Consider the following 23,027-nt stretch of genomic DNA (forward strand, 5'->3'; position numbering starts at 1 on the left):
TGGAGAGAGGATGCAGAGAGAAGAGCAAGGTGTAGGATGGAGGTGAAAGGAAAGGAGGAGAACGCGAGAATGCACATGCAGCAGGTGTAGTGATGTGGAGAAGCGGTGCGGCAGAGGATGTGATCGGGTGTGACGGGGAAAGAGAGAGAGGAGGCGGAGAGGCCGGGTGCTGGTAGATAAGGAGCAAAGGAGAGGCGGAAGAGGTGGAAGATGACTGGGAAAGAAAGGAAAGGAGAAGAAGGCGAGGCTGCTTACCTGGCGGGCGTGGAGGCGTAGAGGCGCCGCCGCGGGGCGGCCGTGAGAATGAGCGGGCTCGAAGGGCTAGGAGGAAAAAAGGGGCACGGCGACACGGATGAGTCGGTATCTCGCCTTTCCATTTTACCGCCATGTCGCCGTGCCCCTTGCCTCCTCCTGACCCTTCAAGCCGCTAGAAAAAATTTCGACCACAGATAACGCGGAGAAAACTTGAGCGAGTCGATAAGAAGAGAAATCTGAGGCGGATCGATGGTGCGACACGGTAGAGAAACATGAGTACGGCGTGGCGATCGAGGCAGAACACGTGCCATTAGAGTGCGTAAGCGTGAGGTATAGGTACGTATTGGCTGGAGAGATTAAAAACGCGGAACGAGAATAGAGAAGTGGAAGATAGTACGAATGTAAGTAGGAGAGAGGAAGGAGAAGGAAGAAAGGGGCGGGCAAGGCCGAAAAAGGAAGGTAGAGCAAGTGAATTGAGGTAAATTCAACTTTCTTGTTACAGATAACCTAAAAGGAGAAAGAGAGAAAACCGGTGGAAAGAAGGATGGAGTGCAGAGGGAAGATTATAAATCTTGGAGGCGATAGAAAAAATAGTAGAAGGAAAAGTATGGGAGATAATAAAGGAGTTTTTAAGGAGGACAGTAAAAAAAAAGAGGAGAAGATAAAAGAATTGAAGAAAGAGGTAGAGAGATTAAAAAGAAAGGTGTATAGGATGGAGCAGAGCGCGGGTAAAAGGAAGAGGGATGACAGTGAAGAGAGTAAGGGTAAGTCTGGTAAGAGGAAATGGTGGGCAGAAGAGTATGAAAGGAACGACGACGAGAAAAGAAAGAAGAAGGTGATAATAAGGATAGAGAAGGAGAGATGGATAGGAGAGGAATCAAATTGGGAGAAGGTGAAGGAATTGTTTTTGGAAAGATTAAAAGTGAAGGTGGAGGTGAAAGAGGTAAGTGTGATAGGTCAAAGAAAAGACTGGGTGACGATAATAGTAAAGATGGGGAATGAAGAGGATAAGTGGAAGGTATTAGATGCAAAAACAAAGATAGGGAGCAGATTAAGGGTGAAAATGGATGAGGACAAATCGGTGGAGACGAGGGTAAGAGAAAGAGAGGAGAAGAAAAGGAGAACAGAAAAGAGAGAGAAGGAAATCGGGAGACCAAAGAGGACCGAGGAGGATGAGATTGCGAAAAGGATGGAGAAGAATCTGCTAATGGATTCGGACGAGGAAGAAGACAATAGGAAGAAAAGAGAGTAAGAGAAATGTGTAAGATAGAAAGAAGAGAGAAAGGGAGATAGAGAGAGAAGCATTAAAGGAGAGGAAGGGGAGGAGGAGAAGGAAATAAGATGTAGGATTAATACCTTTATTTTCAGAGTGAAGGTAAAGTAAGAAAGAAAGAAGGCGTCGAACACAGGAGGGAGAGAGCCGAAAAAAAGGGAAGAGCCGTGACAAGAAAGAGGGAGTCAGAGGGGTGCTGAATTAAGGGAAACTGAAGGAGATGGCCAGAGGGGTGTCGGATGGAAGACGAAGAGAAGGGAAATATGATGTAAGGTCGCTCAATGACCAGGAAGGGGAATAAAGCAAGATGTAAAGGTTTTCGGGACTGTTTTTACTGAAAAAACGCCTTTCCAGCCTCGGAAGGGGAGCGAAATAAAGAATAATTGAAAAAATATATAAACATAAATTTATTTATACATATAACAAATTAAAAATATTCAATAAAATATCTTTGATATAATTATATGAAATAATAATTTTAGACTCGAAATTGGAAATTCGTAATAGGATGGCTATGAGAGTCAAACGCAGTTGTCTGTGCGTTATAGATGATCAGAATCACTGATTTATTCCAAAACCATTCCAAATGAATTACAATCGAACGTTTCAGCTCATAGATCGAGCCATCTTCAGCGATATCAAACGACGAATGAAATTAAAATATTGCACAGTTCTCCATTCCAAAGTGGTAAGTTTCCTGCTTGGAAATTTCAAGAAACAAAATTGTAAAAGACTACGATCCATATCTGTAAAAATAGTTACCTTATTACACCAAGTATTAATTAAAAATTCTATGGTAACTCACAAAGTAGTCTGAAGAACAAATGCATCCGAATAAACCAAGCGAGGCGGGTATATAAATGCGGTGTGAACATCACAGAGAAAAATGTATAATCTGCACAAGGAATTCTGAGATCCCGACGGCACGACGCACGAAACGGTATTAACAGGAAGAGGTCTTAAGTCAAATTATACAACGTGTAAGTCAAATAAGTAAGAAATAAAACTAATAAATATTCGGTGTATAGACAATGAAAATTGTAAACGTGTAGGTCTAGTCAAATTATAAAACGTGTTGGTCAAATAAGTAAGAAAATAAAACTAATAAATATTCGGTGTATAAACAATAAAATTATAAACGTGTAGATGAATAAATGATATAATTTGACAATCACGATGATTGAGCGTACAATGGCGAGGCACGCAGGGCGACTTATACGCGAATGTTCACCGCTCGCGGAGGCGAGGGTGAATTGCAGCACGCACGTACGGCGCGATTATAAGCGGTGCTCTGGCTGAGCAGCAAACCCGTGTGCACGACGGTATGTGTGAGACCGCGTGAAACGGAAGAAACGTTAACGGATGCACGGCGGTATACCACCTTGTGAACCGGAGTACTTTACGCAACTATCGGAAACCGGGACTCTCGCGGCCCTTCGCGGGCCCGTTTTGGGAGCTTTCGGGCGCACGACGCGTATCGACCATAGACTTATATAGATAGACCGGCCCCTGCCGTAAAAATACGCGTAGGAAAATAGACGGTGCAGACATAGTCCGTGGATATGGTCCTCTCTTTTTCTTCTGATCGCTTGGTGGGGATAGAAGTCTAGACTAGTGGGTACTAGTAGGGAATAGGTATGGGTAAAACGCACACATTGCTCGTCAGTAGATGAAAGGCAGTTGGAGGGGAAAGTGCATTGACGAGCTCACAGAAATTCAGCTGATGCGACAATTGAAATAAGAGGAAATAATGGCACAAATATTCTGTAAGAAAGAACTTGGTATGGAGGAAGATGTGATTTTTCATCGGTAAATTTCAATGTATATTATATTACATTATAGAATAAAGTTAACCAAAAAAAGAACTGTTTTTCATACGTCTTCTCCGCGAGATTTGCAATTAAAAATATTTATTCAAAAAGCATTTTCTCTGCACATGCAAAAAAATATTTGGAAATTGTCGTTCTTTATTATATGAAAAGAGTAGTAAAATGTCAAAATGTCTTAAAAAATTTGAAGATTTGAAGATTTATAATAACGATGAACCTTGTCATGTAAAAAAAATTTTTAAACTTATGTAGAACAATACAATTATAGATTCTGCTTTCGGTTGCATGCCAGTGCATGCACGCTTTCAATAGATTATAACTTGCTTGAAATTTCGCCTTAAACGAGTCGTATTTCTGTTAAGTTATTATAGCGTGGATTTTCTATTATTCGTATTCTGTAAAGTTCGCTAACGTACGTTCGTCAACAACAAAGTCAAACCGTAACTGCTCTTACAAACAAGAAAAAAATCCATGCTATAAACATTGCGAACACATATTATTTTTATTTTTCGTTCTAGTATACCAAAAAAAGAGGATGTAAAATTAAAATGGTTCGATGCTATAGGGAGAGAAGTCTCCAAAAATAGAAGGGTATGTAGCAAACATTTTCATGAACATTGCATCTTTTATACCTGCATGAAAAATGGAAGCATAAAAAGATGTTCGCGTCCAGGAGCTATTCCCTACATTGCATCATACGAAAGAAATGTTAAGGTAAATTATAAATATTTTAACAAAGTATTGTTCATAATTAAATTATACTGATTTTCATAAATAATGTTATCTCATAATTTTTAGACATGAAAGTACTATTATCATTAATAACAATCTGGATTCTGAAAATTCAATTAATAAAAATCTGAATTCTAAAAATGTGGTTGACAAAAATTTAAATTCTAAAAATCTGATTGCACATGAGTAAGTATTCCATTCTTGTTAAATTAAATTATCAGTTTACCTAACAAGAATTAACAAAAACGTGTTTTGATTGAACAAACAGAGATAGTGTAAAAGTCAGGCAAGTACGTATGGACAATAAGGATTACAAACAAGATTCCTTTAACCTTGAACATACAACATGTGAAACACAATTAGAAACTGAAAATATTCAAAAAGTAGTCAATACAACAATAAAAAGGTATGGTTAATATTAAAGGACGCGATAACATCTTTCGATTATATTTTATTATTAATAATTGTGTTCTATGTATATAGAAACAGTGAAAGTGGAGAAGTCAACCAAAAACGCCGTCGTCTTACAAATAGATATGTTGGTGATTTTTGTCGTGATGATTTTACATCCAATAATGATTGGAAATTATTTAGAAAGTATTATGAAAAAACATCACAAAAGTTAAAAGTTTTTCAAGCAAGGGATAGACGTAAAATTAAAAGAATTAAAACTTTGAAGGATACAATAGTTCATTTGAAAACTAACTGATTGATTCATAGCGAGGTTGCTACTGTTAAGTAAAATATGATGTTTTTAGGCTGCTGACACAGGCCCATATTCATAGCTGTGGGTGGTTGTTGTCAATCGCAACGTGGTCAAACGGGACGCTCCCGTCTCTTTTAAATATAATTGAATAAAGTAGTAATAAAATAGAATAGAATACAAGTGTAAAAGAGTAATATAGTAGAATAGCTCCAATGATATAATAATTAAGTTAATTGTCGTTCTGCGAAAACAAAATCTACTTGGACTGTATATTCCTTATTGTATCTCGTTTATCCTTTTTTTTCCTTTTATAACACAATGCATTAGTATTAGTACGTTTTAAAGGAAAAACAATTTACAAATATAATAAGAAATCAGAAATAATGCTATATACGTATATTCTTATTTGAAAAGACGTAAAAATGAAACTCTGTTATGAGTCCAATTCGTCCTAATTGATCAGCTGTACGCAGACCCATAAAGTGATTTACCCCCTGAGAATTGAAACATCCATGAAATTTATAATCAAATATATTTTAAGATTAGCTTTAGACGTTTTTAAGATGCTGTAAGTAAAGTACAAAACCATATTAACATTAGGGCTATTACTTATATTTTATACACAGTATAATAACATATATATAATATACTTATTATACCTATTATTTAAAATAATTTTAAAATATAAACGGTCTATAAATATCAGTCAATGATAGCCAAAGTTTGATTTTCTCATTAGCTCTTTCATCTAATAGTCCAAGAGCCACCGCCTGTTTTTTTCAGTGATTAATAACAGGCTAAATCTTCCTGAGTAGGTTCGGTTCGACAAGACGCCCAAGTTCTTCCCTGTGAAAATTCTCGATAGAGGTAGCTAATGAAGTGCGCAAGTGCAAAACATGTCAATTTGGTGGGGTGTCAAAATTGTCTGACTGTACAGTAAGTTTTTTATTGAAATGTTAAGATAATTGGATATTAAACTAAAAAAAAAAACAATTGTCCTACAAAATGGATGGTTTGACTGGAGCGTCCTCCGCTCCGAATATGTCCAAATAACAAGATCATAAAAATTATTAATAACCAGCTGATTTTTTGTATGCAGCTTAGTAAATATTTGTATAATGAAAGGGCCACATAGTCCTACAAATTTGGTGGTACGTTTTCCCAGTCCTACGCTTGGAAGTTGTCGATTTCACGGTAACACTTTTTTCATTAATAACCGTAGGACAAAAAAAACACATGTTAAGTTAGTGCATTCTTTGCATAAATCAAAAAATGTCCTACCAAAAAATGAGTATGTATCGCTAGTCCTACAAGAATATTGAAAATAACATAATTTCGTAGTTGTAGTTTTGGTAATTTGGGACACATGACATCAATTTCAAGGTATTAATACACGTAAACACCGAAAACTACGGAGCGCACTATGTAGACTCGTCATCGGCAACCTGGGACACCTAGACATCGAATTCAAAGTATTAATACACGTAGACACCGAAAACCACGGAGCTCACTATCTAGACATCGTCATCGGCAACCTGGGACACCTAGACATTGCATTCAACGTATTATTACACCTAGACACCAAAAACTACGAAGCGCACTATGTGGACCTCGTCATCGGCAACCTGGGACATTTAGACATCGAATTCATCGTACGATTACACCTGGACACCGAAAACTATGAAGCGCACTATCTGGATCCCGTCATCGGCAACCTGGGACACGTGGACATCGAATTCAAGGTATTAATACACGTAGACACCGAAAACTATGGAGCGCACTATGTGGACCTCGTCATCGGCAATCTGGGACACCTAGACATCGAATTCACACCGTACAATTACACCTGGACACCAAAAACTATGAAGCGCACTATCTGGATCCCGTCATCGGCAACCTGGGACACGTGGACATCGAATTCAAGGTATTAATACACGTAGACACCGAAAACTACGGATCGCACTATGTGGACCTCGTCATCGGCAACCTGGGACACCTAGACATCGAATTCAACGTATTATTACACCTGGACACCGAAAACTATGAAGCGTACTATCTGGACCTCGTCATCGGCAACCTGGGATACCTAGACATTGAATTCAAGCTTGATTCATAAGAATCGACTTAAAAATTCCCTAGCAGCACCTGCCAAGCGTAGAGAATCTTCTTTTCCGTTGACTCAATATATAGGATAATTACGTAAAACAATTACCTTGAATTAATCGTCGCGTCGCGTAATAAAGAGTCACACGGTCGGTCTCGCTCCGCGCGTACTACCGTGTCTCTCGATCGATCGAGATAAGTTAACTGATCAGATGAACTGACTGACAGCGCTCTAAACGAACGCACTGTCTGCACTGCACTGCACTGCGATACTAACGCCGCTAGTCGCCAGTGTCGAAAAAGTGAAAGTAACGTTTCTGATTATGACGTCATCATATAAAACTTAGAAGTAGAAGAAGAAGAAGAAAAAGTATCTTAATAAAAAATTTTCACATTTGGACTTTGCGTCGCAATATCTCCGCTCGTAGGGCACGGAGCGGAATATTATAAAAGAAACCCTCCCCCCCCTAATTGGACCCCAAGCTATCGATCAAGCCTACTTAGAACTTGATCCGTTCACTCGTTACCGAGATCTCAACATCTCGAGTACTCGCAACCCGTCGCGTCGCGTAATAGAGTCACGGTCGGTCTCGCTCCGCGTGCGTCCGCGTGTACTTGGCGCGAGACACTCCGTGTCTCTTGATAAGTCTATGGTATCGACCAATCATTCGCTGTTTAAAGAGGAAAGAGTAAGCTTGTAGCTCCCGAGTCCGTAAACACACCCACACACGCACACACCCAAACACGCATATACACACGCGCGCTAGAAGCACACACACGAGAAATAGAGATAGAGAGAAAGGTAGAGAGATGTCTGGGCCCTATGCGAGGCCGTAGCACAGCCCATGCACCGCCGCGGCACGGCTAGGAAACCGTTGCGCACTCGTCGAAGCGCAGGGCACTACTTTACTATGCGTTGCCACCATGGTGGAAATATACATGGTGTGCTCAGAACTCGTAAACCACGCCCCTTTTCAACGTGAATGTCACCGAAAAACACAGGGTGGGCAACTGTGAGAAACAAAATGTTTAGCGTTGGAAGTTTGGCACTACTGTACTAGTAGCGTCTCTCTTGCACGTGAATCGTGTGTGTATCTCGTACTCCTCTGTCGTCGTCTGTCTCTTTCAGGTAAAGTGTCTGTGTGTATTTTTAACCTCCACTTACTAGACAACGTTTGTTTAATTTTGAAAATTGATTTCAGGAGCTTGGAGAACGCAAAAATGGTGCGGTGTATTGTCAAAAATTGTAAAAACACCAATACAACATGTACTCCGGAGGAAGTCAGTTTCCACAAAATACCGGAAAACCAAATCATGCGTGAAGGATGGTACAAAAATATCGGAGAAGTTGTCCTTCCTTCCAATACGGTGAACGGTAAGTCTTAATAATAATAAATATAATGCTTTATATTGTTTGCTTATGTCTATGCTTATTTTATCAAATTATTTAATAAAAAATGAGAAATTAATAGTGATAAACTGCTGTTTTCATTTTGTTTTTAGGTAAATTTGATAGAAATTAATTTTTAAGAAAATATACATAAATAAACGTCAGTTAGCTAATTTGAAGGAACATTTTTTTTATTCAATTGACTCCGAGCGTTAGTTAAAAATGTTATAACATTAGTAATAACATTCATCCAGAAGTAAATTAAAGGTGATGTTGATACATCAACAAAATACATTACGATTTTTTGTTATTACAGCAAGAATTTGTTCAATGCACTTTACGCCAGAGTCATTTGTTCAGCCGAAGAGGAAGAGAGCTGCAAAAAAAATTTCAAAAAGGCGGAGTCTTTTGCCATCCGCTGTGCCTACATTGCATCTGCAGCCATTAAATGAACAGTAAGTTAACAAGGAAAAATCAATATAGTCCTTTTGTAACCATAGCTCCATATCGTTAATAATATATAGTGCTATCATATGTTATTTATGAATTATTAGACGAGATATAACAATCATTTTCATTGCTCTGATATTTATTAAAATTACAAAGCTAGCAATTGTAGTCTTTCTGTAGTATGTATATGAAATTACAGCATCTCCTGAAAAAAATAATATGAAGGTGATACGGCGGGAGTTTCATTTGGTTTGCCCATCTACGAACACAAATACTCCGATACGATCTTCGACCCCAGTACCATCCCCTGTAGGAGTCACTGAGCACTTACAAGATTTAACATTAGTATCTACTAGGTATGTATTAAAATACAAGTACCACATTTTGAGGATATATCTTGTATTCAAGTTATTTTTTTCCACAATAAATAATGTAATTCCTACAGTTGTGTAATATACATTCGACTTAAGTGAGTCATTTAAAGATATTTTGATTCTTTTGAAATGCAATGTGCACAGGTTTTTTTCCATGTGTCATCACTATAAGTTCGGTGTACATTAATTGTAACATTATTTTCTATATGTTTTTTCAGTAATCGTTGCCAGGAACCAACTAACAGTGACAACGATGTTCAGGAAGTATCCTATGAACTGTTGCGCAGTGAGAGTTTTCCAACAAGGTTAGTAAAATTTATTCGTGATGTAACACACTCGTACGCATAGATGGAAAATTTTTAACAAATTTTTCAGCAAGTCCATTTCAATGCGTTGCACAATTTGTTTATATCTGTTAATTCTTGTTTAGTTTTAACAATACAATAATTAAGTTTTACAGTGACAAGTTAGGAAATTCTTTAATGACCTTATATATGTATATTTTGTAGATCCATAAAGAAGAAGGTAGTACTACATAAGTGTAGTACAGTACGATCGAGGAGTAAACGGTTTACTTCGAAGACGAAAGTTCACGAGGCAGCATATAATAGTGAACAAGGAAGTCCACCATTGAAACGTCAACGTCGGTGAGTGAAATACTTTACTGCCTATTTATGGTGCAATATATGTAGTAATGATTAATTTGTAATTGCATTGATATTCATTATTTATCATCAGTTTAAAAAAAGTGACTTAAGTTTACGTTTTAAAAGCATAACAGTTTCAAATGACATGTTGAAAAGTATAATATTCATTTTTCAAGTAATTTAAAGAATCATGTACTTTTTTAAAGTGCTGTATCATGTAATTTTTTACTATTTGTTTACATGTGATCGCAATAATCCATTAGGAAAAAGGTAATTCTGTCAAAGCAGTGCCAAGAAAAGATTTGAAAAACCTAGCAAATACAAAGAAATGCTCAATATATAAAGAAAGACATGCTCAATATATATTCCATTTCGACTCGAACTATTATTAACAAGCCGTACCGTGAATTCAAACATGCTTTGGTTCAATTGAGCAAATACGGAGTTGTCAAAAAATATTATTGGAGGTATTGAAGAATTTATTGACAAAGGGCAGACTTTTCAGATCTTGCTGGTTCTTTTAATTCGAATGTCTGCATTTTCTTTACGATGAGCTTATGATTGTAATAGTCGTATAAGTAAGTATTGATTAATGAAAAGAGAGAGTACGATAAATAGAAAAATAATTTTATAAAAAAAAAAAATAAGAATTGCACTTCTGTGTGATATCCTTCGGATATCAAGGTATATACGCTAATATATCCATGTACAAACTGTAATGGAATTATTCTGACATTAAGTTTTTAAATTAATTATTTCATCATTAGCATTTTATTATTAAATATAATTTTATTTCATTTACTATCAACTATGAAAGAACCAATTCCAAGCTATGAACTCAGTGCATTGGTATGTACATTGTTAGAGTATAAATGTGTAATCATATAAAGTTAATTACTAGAATAAGTTTGGAAGAATTTATTATTTGCAAACTTATGTGCAATTATTGTACATAATAGATTAGGTCTCAAGTTGTTAATAAGTTAATAAAGGAATAAGCTTTTCACCAATAACGGCTTCGCAAAATCTGTTCCTAACATACATTTGTATTAACTTTTCTCATCACTCATTTTGTTGGTAGATTGGTTGTTAAATTTATTTCTACTTCTAGACAATTATTTAAATGCAATGAAATTTATCAATAATATCAATGATCAGATAAGTAATGACAAAAGTTCATATCAAAATAATTCCACTATACATTGCACATGGATACATAGGCAAGGATGAAGTGCATTAATGTTTTACACTCGTACGTAGAATATTAATATTATCAAACATGAGAATTTCGACCCACGCAGACACGTGCTGATGGTCATGCACTAACCAACTACTCAACAATTGTATCGATACAAGTGTATCTATAATACAACTAAAGTTACTTCAAGTTACTAAAGTGGCATCAATGATATGTGAGTTGGTTAGTGCATGACCATCAGCACGTGTCTGCGTAGGTCGAAATTTTCATATTTGATTGTTTTTTACATTGGTGCAGACGATAGATTTATTATTTAAATATTAATATTATCTTTGTGACAAGTTTATGTTTGTAAAACTCGTATAAGTGTACAAGTGCAAATATTAATTATTCAAAGGGAGAATACCATAGGAATAGAAAAATGAAATATAATTTTATATGCATAAAAAATAACAATTACACTTTTATTCGATTCCACAAAAGGTTTGTATATCCTTTAGGAGTTACACATGCCCACTTTGACATTCGAACAATAGAAATAAGTTTCAAGGAATCACAGAAGTGCAATTCTAATTATTTATGTATATAAAGTAATATTTTAAATTATCGTATTCTAACTTTACCTTAATCAATACTCGCTTATACGAGTAATACAATCAAAAACTCATCGTAAAGAAAATGCATATATTGGAATGAAAAAGACCAGCAAGATTAGAGTCTGCCCGTTAGCAATAAACTTCTCAATTACCTTCAATAGCATCTTTGACAGCTCCACATTTGCTTAATTTAACCAAATTATATTTGAATTCATGGTAAGGTTTGTTAATAATTGTTCGAATCAAAAACGAATAAGCATTAAATAGGTTCTTTCTTTGTGTTTGCTGTTTTCTTTTTTAAGATGTTTATAGTTGGCACTAAAATCTGATTGGGCCATGGAAAGAATCCCTTCATCTATGCCCACATTAAATCCCCATGGAATAAAAATGCACGTTCACACATGAAACTCCACTTATATTTTTCGTAACTAAAGTCTACAGAAAACTCAAAAACAACTTTTCAGATGCAAAATAAGTGGTTTGCTGAATATGAAGAAAATGTACATAAATAAAAGAAACTTGTTTAATATGATTGTTACCTTGTCTTTGTGTATATATTAAATAAACATTGTCTTTGTGTATATATTAAATAAACCTTAATCTTCTGTCAACTTTACTTTTAGAGATACCTTTTATTAATCCTTAACTCCTGCAAGTTCATTAATATACCTCGACCTGGTAGCAAATATGTGACAGTCAATATGCAATATCTTTGGCAGCTTCGGTTTTGCTGATAGACAAGCATTTTGCGTATCACATTCTGGACTGATAATATTGATTTTCTTATCCACTTGTTCCAATTCAACAGCTTGAATGAATTCGGTCTAAACATAGAAAAGAATGATTTTTTATTTAGTAAATATAACAGAAAGTACTAGAAGCCAGTTTATCACATTGATTAAGTTATCTAATAATTAGTTGTAAGTGAAGAAGAATTATTTAAAAAGTATTATTAATTATATAAATTAATCACAAAACAATCGTGAAAACAAGTAAATAAAAAAAAATTTAACGTACACATGTAATATGAATAATGCAAGCCTACATTCGAAGAGGAAGCTACCGAGACATTGTGGATCATCTATGATGAATAATTTACAATGTCTTTAATAAACAATAGTCTTTATAAAAAAAATAGTCTTTATTAAAAAAAAATAGATATAAAAAATTAATCGACAGTATATTAAAATAAATCTTTTTTTCCTGTTTTTTACTTTCATTATTATATAAATTTATTGCATATTATATTTATTACTGTTACGAATAATGGCCAAATATTTTAGTTTTAATTTAAAAAAACATCTTACCTTTATTTTACACGAAACCAAAATCACAGGAAGAGGGTCGAATACTGCATCGTAACAACACAAAATACCCACTATTCTAGGGATATTTTGTTGATGGAAGCCTGTGTTTTTCGGCGACAAGAAAAGAGAGAGCCGGGAGATTTTAGAAAAAGACAGACCAATACTGAGCACACCATGTATATTTCCACCATGCGTTGCCACTGCTGGAAGACGGAGCAGGGCAGCGACAGGAGAAATCGTCGAGTCTCTCTTGCGATAACACGTCTTTAGTGTTAAGCTTCCCAAATATATCGTAACATTATCAAGACTATCTATACCGATTGTACGTATCCCCGAGTCTCATAACTACGGAATCAGGATCCGAAAAATAACCGGAACATTCCATACAACGAAGGGGATCTCATGCGATACTATTATAAAGGAAAGAAGGAAGGAAGGAAGGAAGGACGTTCTCGACAACGGCCATTAACACGTTGTTGTCTAATCCGCACCGGCCATTACGGTCGTAAAGAGCATTCCTCATGTAATACCTTAATTGCTCACACATACGAGTATTTGATACACCACAAGGTAAATCACCGGATTCTGTATTACAATCAGAGATCATTCGACTGAGCTTTACGACTACTGTAAAATCATTACAGTTACGTTCTCGATCTTAAGTTGCAGAATTCGGGTGACCGAGAAAATCATCTTTCACTCTGAGTGCACTCAATAACGCGTTATCTTGGTAACATTCTTGGTTTGTTTTGATTACAATTGATAAGTTCTCGAGACATTAAAGCATTAAAGTATTAAATTCCTACTCAAAATATTCGACATCCTAACAATTTTGTGCACAAGATTTCACTGTAATTTAGTAAAAAATCATACTAGAAAAAGTACTTTCACAAGCATGTGTATATATACCACCGTTGTAGATATAAGTATTTTCTGCGTTCTATTTACATTTATAATTATGCTACACGAGGATTAATGCGTAAAGAGCGCATTTCTAAATTCACTTTATATTATATAAAATATTGATCTTAAAGTCGATTTCCATTTTATGCTTAATCTATTAAAGACGCTATATTAAATCGTTATTTGAATAAAGATCTTTCTTATATCACCCTTGCTAATAATAATATATTAATATAAATATATTTACGCATTGATCTAACCTATAAGAACATTACTTGTCTGGATATAATAAATGTTTCGTCATCTTACTATTGTAATCTATCTGATACGTTCAACAAAGTTCCTAATAAATGTATATCATCTTAGAATACAGTCCGCTACAGTCCACTCAACCGAACGAGAGTTTCAAATTCTTCTTTTTAAACATTCGCGTTTTTGGGATCATGCGATCACGGCATGACGGATCGATACTCGTCGGGAAAAACTTCATGGTAAGGGTTGACGCGGGGAGCGGCGCAAAATCCCTTCGTTCTGAGGGCGACTAACGGATGGCGTTACCTGTACGGCATTGACCCGCGATCGCGACGGAAATTATTGAACAGAAGGCAATGAAGGCATACATGACTAATAGGTATATATATGTCGAAATAGTTCACGCATACACTTTCCACGCGAAATATTTTTTCGGCGTATAGATTAGTGACGCGCTTTAAAAATATTTAAGTGTTTAAAGTGCGTCAACTAACCTACATAGGTTGTCCATACAACGTGTGTCCATGTACCCAAAACATAGAACGTTTATGGAGAGATATTCGCGAAGGTATTCCACGATATGGTCGTAAAAAGTACCATTTTAATCATTATTTAGCGGAATTTATGTTTAAAAAAGCATACGATTTTTGTGAACGATTTAGATGCTTTTTTCGAAATAATGTCTATTATGTATCCTTTAACAGAAAATATAAATGAATAAATATTATAGTAATTATTATCATTTTGTCCTGTAATTTCTTTTTTTGGTAAAGCAGCGACTTTTTGCGAAATAAAGTATTCTCTGCTTTAACAAAAAGACTTCAATTTATCAACAATTTACTGCTTTAAATGTTGTGTATTGGTAAAGTAGCGACTTTCACGCAAAACGAGGTATTCTCTGCTTAAAAAAAGACTATTCTTTGTGTCTAAAAAGTTTTAAATATTGAGAGGCATAAACGACCAATATTACATATTTTTTTTAAAGCAGAGAATACCTCGTTTTGTGTGAAAATCGCTACTTTATCAAAACACAACATTTAAAGCAGTGAATAAAGTATTCTCTGCTTTAACAAAAAGACTTCTATTTATCAACAATTTACTGTTTTAAATGTTGTGTTTTGGTAAAGCAGCAACTTTCACGCGAAACAAGATATTCTCTACTTAAAGAGGTTCGATCATTACTTGTGAGTCAAAAATGCGATTGAAATAAATGTCATTACACCGATCCCGAATTATATGCAATATTAGTATAATGAATTGTAAATGCTACTTACGTGCTATATTCTTCGTCATTTATATTATTAGTGTATAGAATATTAACAAACATATACTGGGGTATGAGAGCGTCAACGACTCGGGAATCGCTTATTCTACGCTAGGACCTGAACTTTGTGACGATAAGGGCCTTGGCACATAGAAAAACTTAAGCAGTTAAAATTAAGCAGTAAGAAATCAACGGTATGGATTCGCTACCGCTTAGGGCCGTGCTTTAAGTTCTTGACTGTGATTGGCTGATTTGCTTACTGCTTGAGTTTTACTGCTTAAGTTTTTCTATGTGTCCGGGCCTTAAAGCCTTCAATCCACACGGTAAAGTCCAATTTTTAAAGTCTTTACACAATCCTTGATGTTTCATCTATCAAATGCTAGTTTTTCAAAGTCCTAGGAAAACTAAGTGTGTACTAAACCATTGATAATCTACCTCGGTGCAACTTTCTCCATAAGGGTTAGGATATAAAAGTAGTCAACTTCTGAATAATATTACAAAATAACTATATGGTCAATATTGCTCAAGTTTTGCGATTATTTGTGTAAAGTGTTTATGTAAATCATATACAAAATTAAGGTTCTAAGTTAACTTTCGAGTATAGAAAGCATATTGTCACAAAGTGACCGGTTCTAACCTATAATGTTGGCCAAATAAGCAATTCCCGAGTCGTTGACGCTCTCATACCCCAGTATATGTTTGTTAATATTCTATACACTAATAATTGACGAAAAATATAGCACGTAAGTAGCATCTACAATTCATTATACTAATATTGCATATAATTCGGGATCGCTGTAATATGACATTTATTTTAATCGCATTTTTGACTTACAAGTGACGATCAAACCTCCTTAAAAAAAAGACGTAATATTAGTCGTTTATGCCTCTCAATACTCAAAATAGCTGCTATATTTTCGAAACTTTTTTTGTTAATAACTTTTTAACGAATAACGACCGACGGCTAAAAACTTCTGAAGGTCACTCAGGAGGGTGACCTTGACAATATATGTCAAAATCAAGGTCATCGGAGGGTGGTCCGTATTACTGTATAATTACCCCTCGTACATACATATATACATAATATATGGATACAAACATTGTTAGAATATTGCTTGTATAAGAAAGTAATTTATCAGTTTTTTACACGCGCACATTCACACGCGTATATGCTCGCGAATATGTATATGCAAATTCTATTATTTCTAGAATTTAAATAATCAAAATATGCTAGTTGCAATTTAAAGAGAAACAGTAAACTGAAATAGATTAATTTATTCCCATTTCACTAAAAATTTTATCGAGAGAAAGCCATTTGAGTAATATTATGTGTATTTTATCACAAGAATAAATAATTATATGTATCCAAATTATGAATTATACGATTGTACTTTAGGAATGGTGTCAGCCATTATATAATTCGGCAAGTAGAGGAGACCAGGGACAAAAGTAACGCGGGATGAACGTAACAAACGCGATTATTAAAAATATAACATTTATGTATGAATCTATCAGCTGTTATACAATGTCTTTTGAACCCCTCCCTCACCTCAGTAGCGCTCGAAGCTCTGTCATGAGAAGTCGTGTTCTATCTCTATTCTTCATGATTGTGTCGATGCCATAAAAATGTGGTCAAAGTAAGTATATTTTGTTTTCTTATTTTCTCAATATTTTATTGGAAATAATTTGATTTACCTCCTTATATATTGTTTATTATAATTTATTCATTCATTCACATTCATAATGGCGCAACAGTCCTATTAAAGTCTGACCTGGGCATCCCCCAAAGTCATGTGCTTGTGGTGCGCACGCAAGTTGTACACAAGGACATGGGACCTACAGTTTTAACGCCGAATCCGAACGGCAAGTAGAGGGGGTTTCGAGGCAAGGGATACCTCTGACGAGCTGCCATTCCGTCGAGGAGGAGAGACAAGCGATACAATTTTATTTATTTTGGTTCTACCAGGACTGGATTCGAACCTGAGATCTTTGGTTTAACAGACCAGTGCGCTGTCTGCTACGCCACGCTCGCTTTTGTTTATTATAAATAAGTCACTATTTCTTTAAAGATGTATCACGTATACTTTTTCAGCAAAAAGCATAGTAATTTGAAAAATCTAATATATATTGGTTGTATGCATACTTTAACGGTTGACTACTATTGCATATCATAACAAGGATATTAATAAAGTGATTTTAACCATTTTTTATAATTACTGGCAGCGTATTTGTAAATATTCTTAATAGAGGTTCAAAACTTTTGGCTGCCTGAATCCAACTGCTAGAAACAAAAATCATACATATATAATCTGGATAAAGACAAAAAGTAACGGTTAAATGTGATCAAAAATATGGGGGAATTATCCGAGAGTAAGTAAACAGAAGCACGTCTGTCAAGCGCGTCTGCTTATTTTCGAATTTATCTGCCGTTTCATCGCCCTGGGGCGATTTTGTTACAGGTTTTCTGCATGTGCAAAATTGCAATTTTATTTGGAAATATAAAGAAGCAGTAGAGGAACCGTAAGGGAGACGTTTTTCTGGAGTTTCTATTGCTGAGATAACTTTGAAGGTTAGGAAACAAAAAGGGAAGCCAGTTGCCGGGTTCGCAAACCCATCAAAAAGCGAATACTAACGACCCGGTGGTGCCTCTGATATAGAGAGGCGAGAGACTCAATCTACGACCATAAGGCGACTAGAGCGAGGGGAGCCACCTAGTGGTCAAAGACAGAGGGAAAAGAATCACTAACGAAAGTACGGAGAGGAGGAGAGACAGAGAACCTTTAATGAGCAATACAGGAGAAGGCACGAAAAGGCAAAAAGAGCCAAAAAGGAAAGGAAGGCTGACCAACGCAGAACATCTTGGAAGGCAAAGGACTAACAGTTTCGAATTGATAGTTGACTCGTTTAAGAAGGAGAGGGGAGAAGAAGAAGATAGGATAAGAGCAGAGAAAAAACTACTTGAAAAGTTTGAAAAATCAAGAGCAGTGAGCAAATCACCTCCAACTAAGAGAATAAGAATAACATCAGAAGCAGAAAGGACGCAAGAGGAGAAGAGTATAGAAAACGAAAAAAGGTTAGACATGGATAAACTAGATAAATTAACGGATATTATACTAACAATTAAGAAAGACACAGAAGAGATTAAAAAAGAAAATAAGGCAATAAGATTAGAAGTACAAGACTTAAGAGAAAAATGGAAAAAGAAACAAGAAGAGTGAGAGAAGGAAAAAAGGACAATGGAAAACAGATTGAAGAAACTGGAGAAGAACAAATCAAAGAAGAACAAATAAAGAAGAAAATGACAAGAATGATACAACTGGAAAAAAAGGAGGAGGCAGGAGAGAGAAGAGAAAGAAGGAATAATATTATTATGAAAGGAGAAGATTTACCGAGAGAAGGCTCATCCAAGAAAGAGATAAAACAAATAATGAGACGCGAACTGCAGGTAGAGGTGGACGTGGAGAACGCGTACTGGATAAGAAGAGAGCAGCGAGGAGAAATGCTAATAGCAAAACTAAAAAACTGGCAACAGAAAAAAGATGTACTAGCAAAGAAAAGTAAGCTGAAAGGTAAGAAACTGTACATTAAAAACGACCTAACAAAGAAGGAAAGAGATGTGCAAAAAGAGATAGTAGAAATCGCGAAGAAGAAGAGAGAGCAAGGAGACCAAGTGAAGATAGGCTTCAAGAAACTAACGGTAAACGAAAAGACTTTTATATGAAAGGAAAAGGAAGGACTAAGAGAGTGTTTTCAGAACAGATAAAGCCCCGCAAACCCATAAAACAATAACAGCCCAAATTAATATAAATGAAGGTAAAGACGGCAAGGAAAAACAAATTGAGATTAAGGCAATGACTCTCGGAAAAGACCAGGCAATAGATCAACAAACGAGAACGTGGGCGACGGAGACAAATCTCAGGAGAAGGACAAACAAGGAGGACACAAGCGAGAGAGAGAAGAGAGGAAAAACTTTTGTGGCAGGCTTCTGGAACGTTGCGGGCCTGTTTAACAAGGACAGGCAATTTTGGAAACACATAGAGAATTACGACGCCATAGGGCTAAAAACATGGGTCAACGAAAGACAATGGGAGAAATTGAAAGACAAATTACCGGACAAATTCATATAGAAAAACACTTGCAGCCAAACAAGAAAGAACCAAAAGAAGAGCAAAAGGAGGAATAATAACAGGGATAAGAAGAGGTGTCAAGAAAGAAGAAACAACGAACGAGCGGAAAGACATTCAAGAAAGAAGGGTTATTTCAAACAACACAGAGTGGAGAATTCTAACAGTATACAGCAGAGACATAAAGGAAACAGTAAAAGACTTACGGCAGATAATTCACAGTCCAGAAAACAGAAGAGTATTGATTGGCGGAGATTTCAACGCAAGAATAGGAGATGAGGGCACAATAAATTAGGAAAACAGTAACAGGGAAATCAGAAGGAAATCAAGGGACAAAATAAAAAATGAGGAAGAACAATGTTAGAACTGATAGAAGAAGAAGGATGGAGTATACTAAACGGAAATATGAAAGGAGACGAAGCAGGAGAATGGACGTATATAGGTGCGTGTGGCAACTCGGTAATAGATTGCGGGATAGTTAATGCAGAAGCTAGAGAAGACATAGTAGATTTTGTGGTGGAGGAGAGAATTGAATCAGACCACCTGCCAATTAGAATAGACATTTATTCCACAGAATATGGTACGAACCCAGACGTCGAACAAGAAGAGACAAGCGTAGAAAGAAAAATATGGACAGAAAAGGGCAAGAAAAACTTCGTCGAAAAAACAGGAGAAATATCCTTCACTGCACAGGAAAAAGACGAGATGGTAGAAGAGCTGATAGAAGAACTAAACAAAGCAGTAAGTAAGAAAACAGTCAAGGTGAGGAAATGGAGGATAGGAACCAACAAATGGTGGGATTAGGAGTGCACGGAGCTCAAAAGAGTAGCAAGAAGGGCATTAAAGCAATGGAGGAAGAGAGAAAACAGCAAAGGTAACTACGAAAAAAAGAAGAAAGAGTACAAGGACAAATGCAAAGAGAGGAAAACAGGATAGCAAGAAATAGAAGATCAATAAATACAGCAAATCACCAATGAAAATCAAGCATGGAAATACATTAACAGAGGTAAAAAGAAAAGAACAGAAATCACAAAGAAGATCGAGTTGGACAAATAGAAGGCCTACTTTATGCAGTTTTTAAAAGGTACAAAATCACCAGGATATAGCAACGCCGGGGTAAACGAGACCACAGAACCAGAAGAGAATGAAGACGAGATAACTGGAGCGGAAATACGAAGACAGATAGCTAAACTAAAGAACAAGAAAGCCCCAGGAGAAGATGGACTGGAAAATGAAGTATGGATAAAAATGGAAGCAGGAAGGTAATACAAAGGTTAAAAGAAATTATAAACAGGGTATGGAAAGGAGAGGGGCGCTTCCGGAAAGATAGAAAAAAAAATTTTTAAAATTATAGAGGAATAACGTTGCTCAACTCGGCGTACAAGATATACGCAATGGTACTTGAAGAAAGACTGAAGGCCGAATTAGAAAACAAACATCATCCCAGAAACGCAGGCTGGTTTCAAACGATAGATAATATTTTTATACTGAATTACATATTACATCACAAACAGAGAATTAGTCAACAAGGGAGGAAAAATCTACGCCTTCTTCGCGGATTTAAGCGCCGCATTTGACAAGGTGAACAGAGAAGAACTGCATAAGGTAATGGAGAGAACAGGAATCAGCCAGAAGATCAGGCAAAGAAGAGATGAGATTTATCAGGAAACGAAGAACGTCGTCAGAATAAACGGACATACAACGAGCAGATTTTGGACAACCAAAGAAGTAAGGCAAGGATGTCCCTTGAGCCCAACGCTCTTCACGCTTTACACGGCAGATCTGGAAGAAAGGATGAGGAAAAGTCAAGCAGGAGGGATAGTGATAGGAAGAGAAAAAATATGGACACTTGCCTACGCAGACGACATGGTGCTATTAGCCAGGAGTCCAGAGGAGCTTAAGGAGATGATAAGTAGATTCCGAAAGTATTTAGAAAAAAAAATCCAAAGTTATGATTTTCAAAAAAAGAAGGGGTAGGAAGAAGAAGGAAGAATGGAGATGGAACAAAGAAAGATTGGAAGAAGTCAAGGAATATTTAAATATCTAGGGTTTTACTTCCAAAAAAACGGAGGACTGGAAACACGTATAAGAGAAACAGTCAAGAAGGCCGCGATTGCAATGGCACAAATATGGAGTATTGGACAGAGAAAATTCGGAGAAAGTGTAGATAGGAAAATGAAAATGTTTAAGAGTCTAGTGGAAAGCATTCTTTTATATGCAGCGGAAATATGGGGATGGAGAGAAGAAGAAAAGGTAGAAAAATTGCAAGAAAAATATATAAGATGGATTCTAAGACTGGACTTCAACACACCGGCATATCTAATACGAGAAGAAACGAAAACTGACAAAATAAGGATAGAAGCCGGAAAAAGGGCGATAAAGTACAAAGAGAAGACAAAAGAAAGGCAAACGAACAAAATAATCGCGGAATGCTGGAAAGAGATAAAAAACAAACAGGAAGGGAAGAAAACAAAATGGGGAAAAAACAGGGACCAATACTATAGAAAAGTTAGCTCTAGCACAAGGGGAACAGGAAATAAAAGCTCTGAAAGAACGAACATGGAAGAACTAATAATGACGGACCGGAAAGAACAAAGAACAGAACAAGAGAAAAGGATAGAGGAGGGAAGGTACTGCGCTAGGTACAAAGAGCTGAGAACAGATCACATCCCAAGGTATTTACAAAAAGAATACAAAGGAAGAAACCAGAAAATGATTGTAAGGTATAGGTGCGGAAACGAGAAAGAAGAAAGCAAGTACTGGAGAAAAGAAGAAGAAAGAGTATGTAGAATATGTGGCGAGAAAATGGAAACGCTAGAGCATTTGATGTCTGATTGCGTAGAGCCTCTAAGGAATCACAGACATCCTGAAAGATACGGGAGAGGGAGCAGATTGGATGAGGAAAGTGACCAAGCACAGGAAGGACCGAAAAAACGTACAAATACAAAACGAAACTGATAGCAAAGAAATGTAATATAAAATGTATTGTAAGAATCTCATCTTAAAGACATGTAGCACCCCCTTTCAAGGCCAAAAGGCAATTGAAATAAACAAATATATATATGATCAAAATATCACGCAATAGTATAAAATATTATTATAAAAGGTAAATAAATACGCTGAATACAAAAATAAAAAGAAAAAATATTGAGCAAATAACACAAGAAGACGTGGCAAAACCTCACTGTTGATATTACTTTTAACTGTTGGCTGCTCTGAACGCCCGACCGGGAGTACCTTTTATATCATTAACATGCTGAGAAAAGAAAGGTTAGTAGTGAGGTTAAAAAATGTTGAAATGTAATAAAAACCCACTTTTAAGGTATAAAGGCAAATGAGACATCAGAGGCCGTATATAAACATTGGCTGAAAATATCGGAAACTGGCAGCAAAAATGTGAAAAACATGTATAGTTACCGCGAGCTCGCAGTGCGACGTTGCCGTGTTTTTAGGGTCGAACGTCAAGATCTGTGAGAGTGGTGCAGTTTTTATTTCATTTCTCAAAAACTAGTCAGTGAATCATCGTGAAATTTATTGAAAATTTGTGCTAATGTATCCTCATATACACCGTAATTTTTTCAAGAACTGTCCTCTATTTTTTCTTTATATTCTGAATGCATATAT

General features: G+C 36.0%; 4 protein-coding genes, 2 long non-coding RNA genes and 1 pseudogene across 29 annotated transcripts in view; 5 read left to right on the forward strand and 2 right to left on the reverse strand.

The window, feature by feature from the left end:
• Positions 1–23,027, reverse strand: part of LOC143903155 (uncharacterized) — a 368,826-nt gene that overhangs the window by 197,300 nt on the left and 148,499 nt on the right. The window lies entirely within an intron of this gene.
• Positions 348–1,795, forward strand: LOC143903241 (uncharacterized). The gene is made up of 2 exons (XM_077416697.1): positions 348–1,503; positions 1,624–1,795. Exons 1-2 carry the CDS (start codon positions 800–802, stop codon positions 1,637–1,639), a joined length of 720 nt encoding a protein of 239 aa, XP_077272823.1. The 5' UTR covers positions 348–799; the 3' UTR covers positions 1,640–1,795.
• On the forward strand, positions 3,859–4,855 carry LOC143903183 (uncharacterized; the record flags this gene model as incomplete). Its single annotated transcript, XM_077416642.1, has 4 exons — positions 3,859–4,071; positions 4,453–4,472; positions 4,573–4,739; positions 4,848–4,855. Coding segments are annotated over 4 exons (408 nt in total), but the record flags the coding sequence as incomplete, so codon positions are not given.
• The window catches only part of LOC143903171 (uncharacterized), a 188,981-nt gene continuing 173,768 nt past the window's right edge, over positions 7,815–23,027 (forward strand). Inside the window, exons 1-5 of one of the 4 annotated variants that reach the window (XR_013258632.1) lie at positions 7,815–8,027; positions 8,101–8,273; positions 8,605–8,743; positions 8,938–9,094; positions 9,331–9,417. Coding sequence is in view for 1 of the 4 variants with exons in the window: in XM_077416638.1 (XP_077272764.1) it covers positions 8,120–8,273; positions 8,605–8,743 (293 nt within the window). In the remaining 3 variants the exon portion in view is untranslated. The other 3 variants (XR_013258631.1, XR_013258633.1, XM_077416638.1) reach the window with 3 other exon arrangements.
• LOC143903175 (uncharacterized) lies at positions 9,463–12,169 on the forward strand. The gene is made up of 2 exons (XR_013258636.1): positions 9,463–9,759; positions 12,018–12,169. It is a non-coding gene; the product is annotated as an uncharacterized LOC143903175 (long non-coding RNA).
• Positions 11,900–14,628, reverse strand: LOC143903174 (uncharacterized). Its single transcript, XR_013258635.1, has 2 exons — positions 12,861–14,628; positions 11,900–12,377 (listed from the first exon to the last, which is right to left on the reverse strand). It is a non-coding gene; the product is annotated as an uncharacterized LOC143903174 (long non-coding RNA).
• On the forward strand, positions 17,845–19,339 carry LOC143903149 (uncharacterized; annotated as a pseudogene).

Source organism: Temnothorax americanus, unplaced genomic scaffold, assembly GCF_048541705.1.
Source record: "Temnothorax americanus isolate GAGA-0224 unplaced genomic scaffold, ASM4854170v1 Scaffold44, whole genome shotgun sequence".
NCBI lineage: Eukaryota > Metazoa > Arthropoda > Insecta > Hymenoptera > Formicidae > Temnothorax > Temnothorax americanus.